The sequence below is a fragment of the Corapipo altera genome, unplaced genomic scaffold (assembly GCF_003945725.1).
Source record: "Corapipo altera isolate COAL_440 unplaced genomic scaffold, ASM394572v1 116, whole genome shotgun sequence".
In the NCBI taxonomy this organism is placed as follows: Eukaryota; Metazoa; Chordata; class Aves; order Passeriformes; family Pipridae; genus Corapipo; species Corapipo altera.
In genome coordinates, this window is record NW_020884953.1 from 2,436,185 (window position 1) to 2,448,925 (window position 12,741).

General features: G+C 41.0%; 1 protein-coding gene across 2 annotated transcripts in view; it reads right to left on the bottom strand.

Annotated features, from left to right (window-relative positions):
* RCAN2 (regulator of calcineurin 2) overlaps positions 1–12,485 on the bottom strand; it is an 80,086-nt gene extending 67,601 nt beyond the window's left edge. The window contains exons 1-2 of one of the 2 annotated variants that reach the window (XM_027663470.1): positions 12,389–12,485; positions 3,830–4,056 (exon numbers count right to left, since the gene is read on the bottom strand). In XM_027663470.1, the coding sequence (XP_027519271.1) occupies positions 3,830–4,054 (225 nt within the window). In that variant the 5' untranslated portion in view covers positions 4,055–4,056; positions 12,389–12,485. Of the gene's footprint in view, positions 1–3,829; positions 4,057–7,736; positions 8,074–12,388 lie in introns of those variants that run through there. The other variant, XM_027663471.1, reaches the window with a different exon arrangement.
* Positions 12,486–12,741: the final 256 nt, after the last annotated feature.

Consider the following 12,741-nt stretch of genomic DNA (forward strand, 5'->3'; position numbering starts at 1 on the left):
AGCAATTAACTGCTGAAACACACCCTTAGGAGTTATTAGGAGTCATGCCCTTTGGCTCACCAACACAATTGCTTTATCAGGAAAGCTAAAAGGAGCTGCACCTCCCATTCAGTCACACTATCAGCCAAAAATAAGTCTCAGTTTTGCCCTATCTTGCCCACGTAAGCAGTCCCCTCAGTTTTTCCAAGAGATGCGACAAATCTCAGGGTTTAGAAGTAATTTTATTTTTAGTTTCTTTACAATAAGACTTCCATGACCCAACCAAGTCAGTCCTGTATACTCCAAAACCCAAAGTAATCTGCCCCTACCACTAACAGATTTATGCCAAAACAAATGATCAGAACACAGGCCAGTGACAGGGACAAATTCGATCCCAGATTTGCAACAGATTATCCTGTTAGATAATCTCCACACCTTTGCTGGTTTTTAGAAACTAAAAATCCCCATGTTTTCTCACACACTATAAGGAAGGTACAATTTCATTTTCTGTAAAAAGGAGCAGGCTGTCCATGATGGGAGTGGAGATAAGCAAAGCCACCTCCCCTGAGTAGTAGAAAGTTGTTATGGCAGTGAAGCTGCTAAACCATCCTGCACAAATCCTTAAATGCCCACGTTATCAACCCAGTTATCTGGGGCACTCTTCTACCTAAGTACAAATTTCTTTCCAAGAACTCAGGCCTGGAAGGTAGGGAAATATTTTTTGACCATATGTTGTTACTGTAACACAATCAGATACATGTAGGTAGTATTAATCTATATTCCCCCTTTCTTCAGTGTTTAGGGGCAGTGAGTTCTGAGCAGCTTCCTTGGAGCCTGATGGCATTCATCTCCTCATCCCAGGCCCCACAACTCTTCAGACTCACTCTGGTGGGACCTCAGGGTGCCAGCCAGGATTAAAAACAAACCTGGCCTGACCCAGTGTCTTTGCCTGCACTTCAGCTGCAAGAATTCCTCATCTTCAGAAAACAGTGGTCAAAACTCAGGTTCCCTACGGGTGCCATCATTGCTTTTGACAGGCACCACAGAATCCCTTCTAAGAGGGATTGCAAAGTCACAATACTGGTGAAAGGGTAATTCTGACATAGGCAAAGTAAATCTGATTATGCACAGCACAGGTGTACGGGCAGCCAAGTGTTCCCTCTGGATTGCAGGAAGTCCAGCACAAACTGGAATTTACCCTACATCTGATACAAAGGAGTTACACGACTTCAAATTAAAACAAAAAATATTTAAGCCCTTTGCTTTTAAAACCTATATTTATTCAGTATATTGCTTAGATATTTGTGTTAGAAGTTTGGACTTGATGGTTCAGGCTTCTTAAACACTTCAGGTAATGTAACTTAAAAAACTGAGTGTAAATTCTCTACTTTAAGACTGTTTCATGTTAAAACCACTCAGAACTTTATATATTTGAATATTATTTATGTAGGAAGTTCATACACCAAATCAACCATTTTCAAAGACAGGTTTCTCCAGCTTTATTTAATAGCTAAGTTGTAACTTTCAAACCAATTAGACTTTCGCTGTCTTCTGAAAAGTGCAGGTCAGGAGTAAAAGTCAAAGATACCTTACAAAAAACTTTACTTTCTGTAGAATGAATAACACAATGAAATGACTGTAGATGTAACCATTACTGTAGTATATAATTTTAACAAGTTTAGAGTACCTTTACATATACTTTGGATCAAATATAATTGAAGATATGATTGTTAGCAGCATTTATTATGATGGTGTGAGATTTTAAAGTTTAGCTTAGTAACTTTACAATATTTAAAAATGAATTCACGTGTGCTCTTATCTTGCAGCAACAGTTATTAATAGAAAGGATTATGGGTATTAATCAACTGGGAACACAAGTACATGTTCTACAGGAATAATAAAACCATAATCAACTCCCCAGGTTGTTGAATTTAATGAGAAATCTGAAGGTAATCCCATCTCCATAATTATAGACTTAGAGGAGTAACACTTACCTGCAAACAGAGCTGTTCAATCCATGGCATCCACAGTTTACAGACCTGCACATGGCTTAGAATATCCACCTCCACAAACCAGCTGCTATTCTTAAGACACATCCTTAAGTCCTGCAAGTCTTTAGGGATTGCTATCCCACATACTTACATAATCACCCATTCCATTTCCTAACTAAGCCATCAGCTAAATACCAGAATGCAGCTCTCAAAAGGGAAAGCTCAGGAGCAAGTGGGGATAGAATCTCTGCAGGATGAAGAGAGATTCTCTAGTTCTAGGCAGGCTTCTGTCCTTTAAAAGTGGACTTTCAGATCCCTTCAACTCGTTAACAGCTGGTTAGAAAATTCTGCAAAATGGCAGAACATAAATTCAAGATGCTTATTAGCAAGAAGTCTTACATACAATAGGGCACTATTTTCCAAAATTGTAATTTAGAGTGTGGGATTTTTATATATGTAAATACGATTTTGCTTAGTGCTGTGGTATGAACCTTTACATTCTTTTCATCTATATTACTCAGCCATACACAAGACACCATTATGGAAGACAAAGATGCATAAAAAAATTAAACCCAAACAATTCCACTTGTGCAACCTCCACAGACACCACTTTTGGTACTTTTAACAGGAAGCCTGTATCCTCAGAAGTTTTGTTTTATTTCTCTTTCATCTGGCAATTTCACCACTAAAGAGCTTGTCCATTCTGGCAAGCTCTGGTCTCAGTGAATTTGTAGTTTTATCTGGATATGTCAGACAGTTCCAGCCAAAACCCACTGTACCACTGCCAGCTTGTTTCTGAATTGAAAATTCATAACAGGATACTCATGTAGTCTCAGATGTGCCCATAACAATTAGCCCAGACTCATTTCATCAGACAACAAAGCCCCAGGCTATTAGTTTTATATTCCTGAAGTCTCAGTCAGGAAGAACACTAGACTAAGAAACAGGAGCTGAATGCTTCCTACACAAGTTGGGGGTTTTTTTAATTATTATTTTAAGAGCACATTGTTCTCAACGTTCTGTTTGAGATAATTTGCAAAGTTAAAAATATTTTCATAAAGCTTCTCTTTTCTTTTTTATCTGGAAAATCTAAAATGAATGATAGTGCGAACACAGTATTACAGATAACTCAAAATACTTCAGAACTTATCTGTCTCTCTACAACTATGTGAGAGGAGGTTGTAGTGAGGTGAGTGCTGGTCTCTTTTCCAAATTAGCAATTGATAAGACATGAGGAAATGGTCTCAAGGCATGCCAGGGGAGGTTTAGATTGGATATTAGGAAAAATTTCTTCACTGAAAGGGTCACCAGGCATTGGAACAGGCTGTCCAGGGAAGAGGTTGAGTCACCATCCCTGAGGGTATTTAAAAGATGTGTGGACGTGGCATTTGGGGACATGGTTTAGTGGTAGACTTGGCAATGCTGGGAGAATGGTTGGACTCAATGATCTTAGAGCTCTTTTCCAACCCAAACAATTTTCTGATTCTATGATAAATACAGAAAGGCAGCCTCCCATCACAGTGGTACATGATCAGCAAAGGGAGCAACCATCACATGTTTAACTCTGCCATCACCACCATCACTGCAGCTGCAGCTGCCACGAACACATGAACCTGCATTGCAATATTCTGCAAATCTGAACAAAAGAAAAACATTTGTGTTGACCTCAGCTGACAAAAAGGCTTTTAAGCTCTTGAAACAAACATCATGGCAGAGTGGTGTTGTCACCATAGAAAGAAGTCATATTTGTGATCGAGTTTCTTCGCACAAGACCCACTAAACTGTTTCACTGACTGCAATAAACAAATATAAAGCATAGGTTTCTCTTGTAACAGAAAACATGGAAACTGGCACAGTACCTTACTGTCCTCGTCTTCAAACACAGACTGGTGAACGTTGCAGGCGAAGAGAGAATTTGGGAGATCGTTGAAATCAATTATTTCATGAAAATCTTCCTCTGCAAAACATCTCTTCAAGCTGTTGTCTCCATTTATAGAGTAGAGTAAGAACTGTCCTCCATCCTCCGGGATGCAGCCATAGTGACCCAGGCCTCGCATTCCAAAGAAGAAGGAGTCTCCCCTCATCCCTGGCAGCACAGAGAAGTGACACACAGTTACACTACATTTTCAAACATTCCACATCCACAAGTTAACCCAGAGGTTCTTAGTTTGGGGGCTTCATTTGTAGAAAGTAAATTTCACACTATTTTAAGGCAACAACTGACCTCTGACATAGGTCATTGAAGACCAATCTCACCAAGGGACTTGGCTTTAGCTTCATTTTTTAGCACAGGAAAGACCTGAGCATATCAGCACAAGCTGCTGGACAGAATAAGAAGTGAGACTTTACCTTCAAAGGAAATACTATGTTGTATTTGGGTTTAGGAGTGCCATGTTTGTTACTGGTAAGGCAGGCTGCTGCTTTTGAGCTTGCAGCCAGCTTTGGAAGTGTAATGTACTGAGCAAGAAGAAAATGAAATAACTTTGAAAATTATACCAGGCATCAACTCATAGGAAAAAAAAAAAAAAGACCCTGTTGGAAAACAGCATGAAAACAGAATCATTGAAAAGCAATATAACTAAGACTAAAAGTCTTGCTGACTTTTGGAACCTTTACCCCAAATGCATCAGAATAGAAAGGTAATTTTAAGACACACAGAAGTAACATATCAGCCAAGGGGAATAAGTCAAGGTCCAATTAATTATCAGTATGTTAATTAGTATTAAATCAGGTATTTAGCAGTCCTTAGTACCCGTGTATTTGACATCAAATTCCACTACAGAGCTCCATTTAACTGACTAGAAGCTTACTGGATAATAATTAATTCCCTTATATTTGTTTCTTTCAATAACAATATGCAATCATTAGCTGCCTTTTTTTTGTCATAACACAAGGAGTTAGTTACATAAAGGCAGAGTGTTCATCTGTTTCAGATCTGCCCTTGCTCGCTTGCATACTTGCTATTCTCTATAAATAGCTGTAAATATTAACTCAAACACACTATATAGAACTAGTGTCCAAAATTAAACCCTATGGGCTTATTACATTTAATCTCAGCAAAGTAAAGCTAAATTATGGAGCTAATTTGCTATGCCTGTGTCTTTCATATAACCCCTGCTCTGCTGCTGCTCTGAAATTATATTTGGCTGATGACAGAGCACATCGTTCCATAACATAAGGTTATGGAAATATCAGTAATTGTTATTGTTGAAGTCTCAGAGCTAATGACAGAAGTTCTCAAGAAACCAAGTTGAAGTCATGCTTAAAAGTATCAGTTTGGAGCAGAATCCACACTTACCACGCTCCCAAATCACGTGAGAGACAGATTTATTAGCCAGTATTAGTCAGAATCACTAAGGCTGGAAGGGGGATGCAGATGTCATCCAGCCCAAGCCACAGGGTCACACCAGGGTAATTCAGGACTCGTCCAGAGGTCTCTGCTGGACAGGAACACCACTCATAGTGCACACAGTGATGTGCAGAGAGCTGGCAGGTCACAGGATCTTAGCTGTCCTCCTTCTCCAGGTAGTAAAGTATATTACACAGCTAAAACCAGAATTGTTTACTAGTTCTGAACTCTATGCATGTAAATTATGAAGGAGGGGGTTAAACCAAACAAAGATGCAGTGCTGTGAGGAAGCAGGTGTAGTATGAAAGCCTCAGGACTGTCAGCTCTTTTTACTGTGTTAACCTGAGGACAGGTTTTTCAGATATCAAATACATGCTATTTTTTTTAATCAGGTCAGTCTGATATTAGCACAACTATCTCCAACTAATCTCAGTCTAGGAACTTAATTCTAACTGAAGAAAAACAAGCCCAAACAAATGACAGAGGAGATGGTTCAGTATGACACAACATTGCCTCTGGTATTTGAACCAACTCTCTTAAGCCTAGTACTACTGTACATTTCAGGGTAAACATATCCAGGCAAGTACTATAAAGAAATACTCACAGCAGCCAGAAATTTCACTTCAGAATGTAATACTTTCTCTACCAAAAAGCAGTAACAGATCATCTCCTTCAAGAACAATCATCTCTAAGTGTGTTTGTCATGACGTCTAGCCTGTGTCATTAACTTTATGAAAATAAACCTCAAACTCAGTGTGTTACAAAACATAATTTACATGGCAGAGTAGGCTTCTGTCAGTCTGTATGAAGTATTTCACTCACAACAGGCAAACGACTTGCAGTCAGGGAAGGTACTGACTATTTGATAGTCACACAGGCTGACACTCAAAACTTGTAGGAATTTGGATTATGAATGTTAAAGCTAACTTCATGGCAGCTAACAAGTTTCATACCTCCTTTCCCAATGCACAACAAAGCTATTAGGGTGTGCAGAGAAGTAAACAATCTCAGTCTATTAAGAGACATCAGAAAAGTCTATAGGTTTCCTCACTAAAGAGTTGTTTATTTTTCCCTCCTGGAAGAGCCATATTTTCCTCTCCTGGAAAGTACTAGATAGGAAAGCTTTCAAGCTAGGAATTCAGCAAAACCACTATGACAAGCAACAAAACAGAACAGGATTTTAAGTTACAACCATGAAGCTCAGGTTTTTAACCAGTAACAAAATTAGCATACACTACAGCAGCCAAGATAGAAGTTAGTAAATACTTACATCATATTATGTCAATAGTTTTGCTGGGCTAGAGCTCTTGAACAGGAAAAGCCTGTTTCTTTTTTCAGCCAATTATTGAGACAGATTTGCCCGGTAGGGCTTTGGTATTGGACAAGTCTTTTTAAGAAAGTCACTGTCACACATCTTTTAACCATCTCTTTTCCACCTTGTAGGTAGGTGTGTATACCTGCACATGCCTTTTCTACACTTCAGATACACCCAGAGTATTCCCTCCACTAGCAAGTCAACTTATATAATAATCAACTGATTATTATATCCTCTGCCCAATTTATGATGGGACCTGCACAGTTAAGAACATCTGTATGAAATAACAATTGTTTCAGAAAGTTTACTTTGTCTTATACAAGGGCCATGTACTGCACAATATTAAGCCCAGCACCACTAGTGAGAGAAATCTCACTAATAAAATACATTTATGTTCCCCAAGAGAAATAAACTGCCTATGAGTCTGATCTCAACAGTAATCAGAGGGGACAAACATACCTGAATCAACAACATGTGTTGGTACACTTTAAGTCGTAGGGTTGTAAATTCAGACTCTGACTGGACAAACTAGCACTTCTGCCAAAAGATGCAACATCATCTGTCACACACCTTGGGCTGCTCACTTCCAACACCAGTCACTTCCCTATGCAGGGAAAGGCCCAATGATGCCTTTTCTAGTGGAGAAAGCATCTCCTGCTCAGATTCATGGCACAACCACACAGACTGATTCAGTCAGAAGAAAAGACCAGGTCCAGGGAAAAAAAGTTGGGGTTTAAGTCCACTAGGTATTTGGTAGGTAACTGACCTGAGTCACTCCATGACTGCATAAATATTTGTAGCAACCAGGAAAAATCAAGGCCAAGTTTGGGAATGGGCAGACAACAGCAAAGGTCAGGACTGCACTTTTCAGCACAAATCTACTTAAAGCATTCACGAAATTATAATCCCAGCTTCCACAGCTCTGCATGAACTTCATAAATCACCATATCAGAAGTTATCCTCAGCCAGTCATGAGCCAGTAATCTTACCTTTTTCCACATTATAATATTACACATTAATAATGTCACACACACAAAATTTTATATATATATATATGTGTAAAAATCATAACTATGTATGCTTTATTATGTCTGTTAATCACCTTAAGGTTCAGGTGTTCTGTTGGGAGTAGTGTTTCGTGGCTTCTTTGAAGTTACTTAGCCACTCCAGGCAGTCCTCTGGCAAAAAAATATTTTCTTTCCAATTATTCTACTAATTTAGAACAAAAGAATTTACATTTTAAATCCCTTAAAACAATTAATCCTAAATCATGTATAATCCATCAACTGGATTTCCATATAAAATAGGCCCAATTAAAAGTAATCTTTTATGTAACTGTAATACAATCACTGGATCACATTTCTGTTTATATTAAATCTCCTTTCCACAGCTTCTGACAAAATAAGTTAACTTCCCCCACTATTAAAAAAATTCTATATTAAAAAAAATACATCCACATAAGAGTAAACCATACTTACTTTATTTTTAAAATGCAGTGAGTTCAAATTGAATTGTGCATTTGCTTCTCCATTCCCAAATCAGGAATTTTTTCAAATACTTAAGATATCAGAAGCTGTCATACAGAATTTCAAACAGAAGAGGCAACATCATGAAAAAATAATGCAGTAACAACAAGGCATCATCCAGTACCTACATTGATGTTAAATTATCCAAGATCTGAACTGGGATCACACCAGCAAACTGTAGCAGGATCCCTTAAGATGTCTGAGATACTGAGACATAATCAAGCCTGAGCTCATGTTCATGTAACCTCCAGCTAATGCTGATCACTTGCCACAACCATTTATTCCCTTTAGTTAAAGTTCACCCAAATGTTATCTGTGTTATTTCTGAATTTGGTGTAAGGTTTTGACCCTGAAGTTTCAAGTCAGAAAATACATCACACAGAACAGAGAACCCTAAGAGTGCAGCAAGAGTGCAGCCCCTTCCCCTCCAGACCCTACACATCACTTTACACTGATGTAAGTTATTTCAAATTTCTCCTCCTGTGGTCCAGGTGTTCAAGGGTTCCTTATTTGGGATAGCTCAAAACGTGAGGCAAACACCCTTACCACTGGAACAGATCAGGTCGTGTCAGTTCAACACTGTAGATACTGTGTCCAAATGATCTGTAGAGATTCCAAGTGGGAGCTCTGTGTTCATGCTGTTACCTCACTATTTTTAGACACAGCACACCTCTAATTAAAATTAGCAGAGACCAGCAGAAAATTATATTAATTGGCAAACAGCAATAGCTCACTGAAGTTTCTATTTGAAGAATTACACTTATTTAGTGTAAAACTAAATAAAGGGCATAGATGTACCTCTTCCCATGAAGTTAGATCCCTGCAGAGCCAAACTCTTCAAAAAAAATCTTCATTCAACAAAATGAGTACATGAAGTGTTTGAATGGACCAGTGCCTTATATACCACCAAGCACATACAGATTTATCCACTGTTTTCGTGGAAACTAATGCAGCATTTCCTTGGTGAACATTTTCCTGTCTTAAGAGTTTTTAAAAAGAGTCCCCGAGGGACATCAAGAAACAGGCACATATCTCTTGAAATCACTAGGAAACTTTACTTTTTTTTTTTATTAAACACTGCTTGCCATGACAAACAACATGACTAAAAATAGAATAAAGCAAACAAAATGTTACAAATAGAAGCTTTAAATATAATTGCTATAAACTACAAGTATTATTGAGTCCTGAGTGCAAACCTGGAAACTGTAACCTGCAGGAATTAAGAAAATGTTGGGAAAAAAAACCCAAAGCAAGTTGCAGTTGCTCTTCTAGAAGAGTCCAGGAAAAGCATAGGGATTCCATCTTGGTTCCTACTGCAAAAAAACCCCAACCTCCAAAAAGCCAGTTTTACCATAATTCAAAGGGGGGGGGGGGGAGTGGGAGAAGAGGGAAATCAAACCCAGTGAGTAAGACTTTACTGAAACAATCAGGCTTTACTTAAAATATTCACTGACTTCACAACAGCAGTCACCAGTTTCAGTAGTGTCAGCCTAGGGATGCAACTCCTGCTGAAGTCAACTGGACCCACGCTGAAGACTTTGTAAGGAGAAATGAGTGTAACAGGGAAGGTCACACAGTAACCTACTGAAATTCCATTCCACTCTGCACAATGAGTGCTGGAGATGAGCATTATTTTTAATGGTGCTAATTCTTTACTGTGGAAAGCTCCAATGGACTTAAATGGAGGCTTTTTACTTAATTAGAAAGAGCAGAACAGGACCTCACATGACAGGATTAATGAACCTTTGCAGTCTCAAAAGCAATATGGACTAAAGTCACCCCCTCCCCTTCCCTCTTCAGCCTTCACCCCTGGTCTCCCACCTGGGCAATGATTATCCCCTTTCCAGGAATCAAAATCACCAGTACAGGTGTCCACTCACATTTTAGCTCCAATTTGGCTGGCATCACACAAAACCAGTCAGTTTCAATCTCCAATTTTCCTCTTACAAAAGTGGCAGCTATGAGGAAGAGGATTTTAATTTTATTTTTTTTCTAAACGCTAACTGGTGCAAATCCCAAATGTTCTAATCCTTTCCATTGACATTCTAGCCGTATTAAATTTAGCTGAGACTTTGTAACTATTTTTGGAAGCTTTTAACATCCAAAGGGACTATTCAGTTTTATTCCTCTAAAGCAGGACCGGCCAGCTCAAGCAGCCCAAGATGTGCACAATGCACCAAAGGTTCAGCTGTGCCTCCCACGCCAGGGATGTATCCTGTGACCAGCAAAGGGACTCAGTTGGCATTGGGTTGCTGAGCATCTGCATCTCCAACCCTGGAGAAAACAAGCCAGGAGATGCTGGTGAGCCCAACTAAGCCAAGACTCCAGTCACATTCCACAACTGGAAGGTGATACTTTGGAGCAACCAATGCCAGGTGTGAAGATTTCATGTGCTGTTCTTACAGTCAAGAAGCTGAGCTCCGATCAATCAGCCACCACAGTTACCATGGCAACATTAAGGTATTCAAAGAACAAAAAAACCACCTCCCCAAACACAAAGAAACCAGAACAAGCTTCCTGATTACCTTCACTTGGCCTCTATGCTAATCTATTTAAAGCAAGCCCGTTTTATAAGGGGTATTAGAGCTTCACTGGCCTTCAGCCAGAGCTGTCACCTCACACAGGGGTCAGTGGAACACTCGTTTAACAGCTTGTAATCTGAAATTCATAACCATACCCCAATTCTTACCAAAACCTACTTTCTCTTTCCCTGTTAAAAGGGGGAAAAAAGGAAAAAAACATGTCAGAACTACCTGCAACAGGAGCTGTTCACAGTGCTTTAAACCCTAGAAGAAACTCAAGGCACCATGATGACTTGGAATAAAATTCCAAAGTTTCCTCTAAAAGGATTTCCTGCTGGCACACACGAGTAATTTATAACCTAAAAAAGCCATTAAGGACACCAATGCAATGACAAACATTTTCAACACAAACAATGACAGACAAAGCCACTGAATCTGAATGCACACTACAATATTTGGAAGAGGACTGAAACTAGATCACCTAGCTGACAACTTCTCAGAACTTTAAGGAAGATGGAACAGTTCCTGCTGTTAAAAGCACCAGTTACTAGTCAACAGAGACAATCATCTACAGAAAATCTTCTTCTGTCCTTGCTTACTGTTATGTGTTTGCAGTTTTAGTCATTGTTTTATATTCTCATAGTATTCAGACTTTCATCTGTTCAGAAATGACATGCAACCACATAATTTACTTTTACTGCAAGAATAAATGCAGCAGTTTCTTTACTGTAATTATGTATTTTCACAGAAAAAGAGTTTTCCTTTTCTACAAATGAGACATTCTAACTAGCTAAACAAAGAGCAAACCATTTGTAAGGACAAAACTTGAAAGCCTAAGACAGAAGCTGATATAAAGCACAATCCCTGTTTAAGCTACAATTCTCGTTTGTATGATTTCTTTCAGCTGCATAAACCTATCATACATTTTCCTTTTAAGAAATTTCATTAAACTCCAAACTCAAGCAGTAAAGGACCACAGTATTTTCAAGAGTAGCAAAATAATCTAGGAGAGGTGGGGAAAAAACCTGAACAAACCAGTAACTTTGGAGAGCTACCTGTTATATAAGCATCAAATGACACTGGTGTGGGATCACTGAATGGTTTGGGTTGGAAGGGACTTTAAAGATCATCCAGTTCCAACCCTCTGCCATGGGCAAGGACCCCTTCATCCAGACCAAGTTGTTTAGAGCCCCGTCCAACCTGGGCGTGAGGACTTCCAGGGATGGGGCATCCACCACTTCTCTGGGCAACTTCTGCCAGTGCCTCACCTCCCTCTAAGCAAAGAATTTACTCCTAATATCTAATTTAAATCAACCCTCTTTCACTCGAAAGCCATTCCCCCCTGGATGCCGCAGCCAAGTTCAACGCAGCCCGTGCAGAGTCTCCCGCAGGGATTCGGGCTCCCAGCGCACTCCAGCTCGAAGCTCCCGAGTACCTGGTCCGGGTTCGCACCGCTGCAAACCCCGTGGCTCCCACTGCCTCCTCACCGCGCTCCTCCGCATCCCAGCGGGGCACGCACCGCCCGAGGTGGGGGCGATCGCGGGCAGCCGCGGGCTCGCCGCGCATCGCGCCGAGAGCCGCGGGAAGGTGGAGGGACCCCGAGGTGAGCGCGGCCGCGGGGCGGTTGCATAACGCAGGTCGGCGGGGCAGCGCTGCGGCCCCGCTGGAGAAGGAGGAAGCCCCCGCGGCGGCGGCCCTGCCCTTACCTGCGGCTCGCTCGCTCCGCGCTGTCGCTGTCGCTGTCACAGGACCCGCGCCCGCCGCGCCGACAGCGCCGCTCGCCCGCCCGGGACAAGGGGGAGGACGGGCCGGCCCAATCAGCAACGCCCCCCGCCCAGACGGGCAGGAGGAGCCACCAATGGGAATGCGAGGAGCGCGTTGGCCCCGCCTCCTTCGTGCCCTTGGCCACGCCCCCCAGGTCCCGCGGCGCCGCGACGGGTCTGGGGGAAAGGAGGGGGCGGTGAGGGGACAGGGGATGTGAGGGGACAAGGGAGCCGGGACAGGGGATGTGAGGGGACAAGTGAGCCGGGACAGGGGACAGGGGATGTGCGGGGACAAG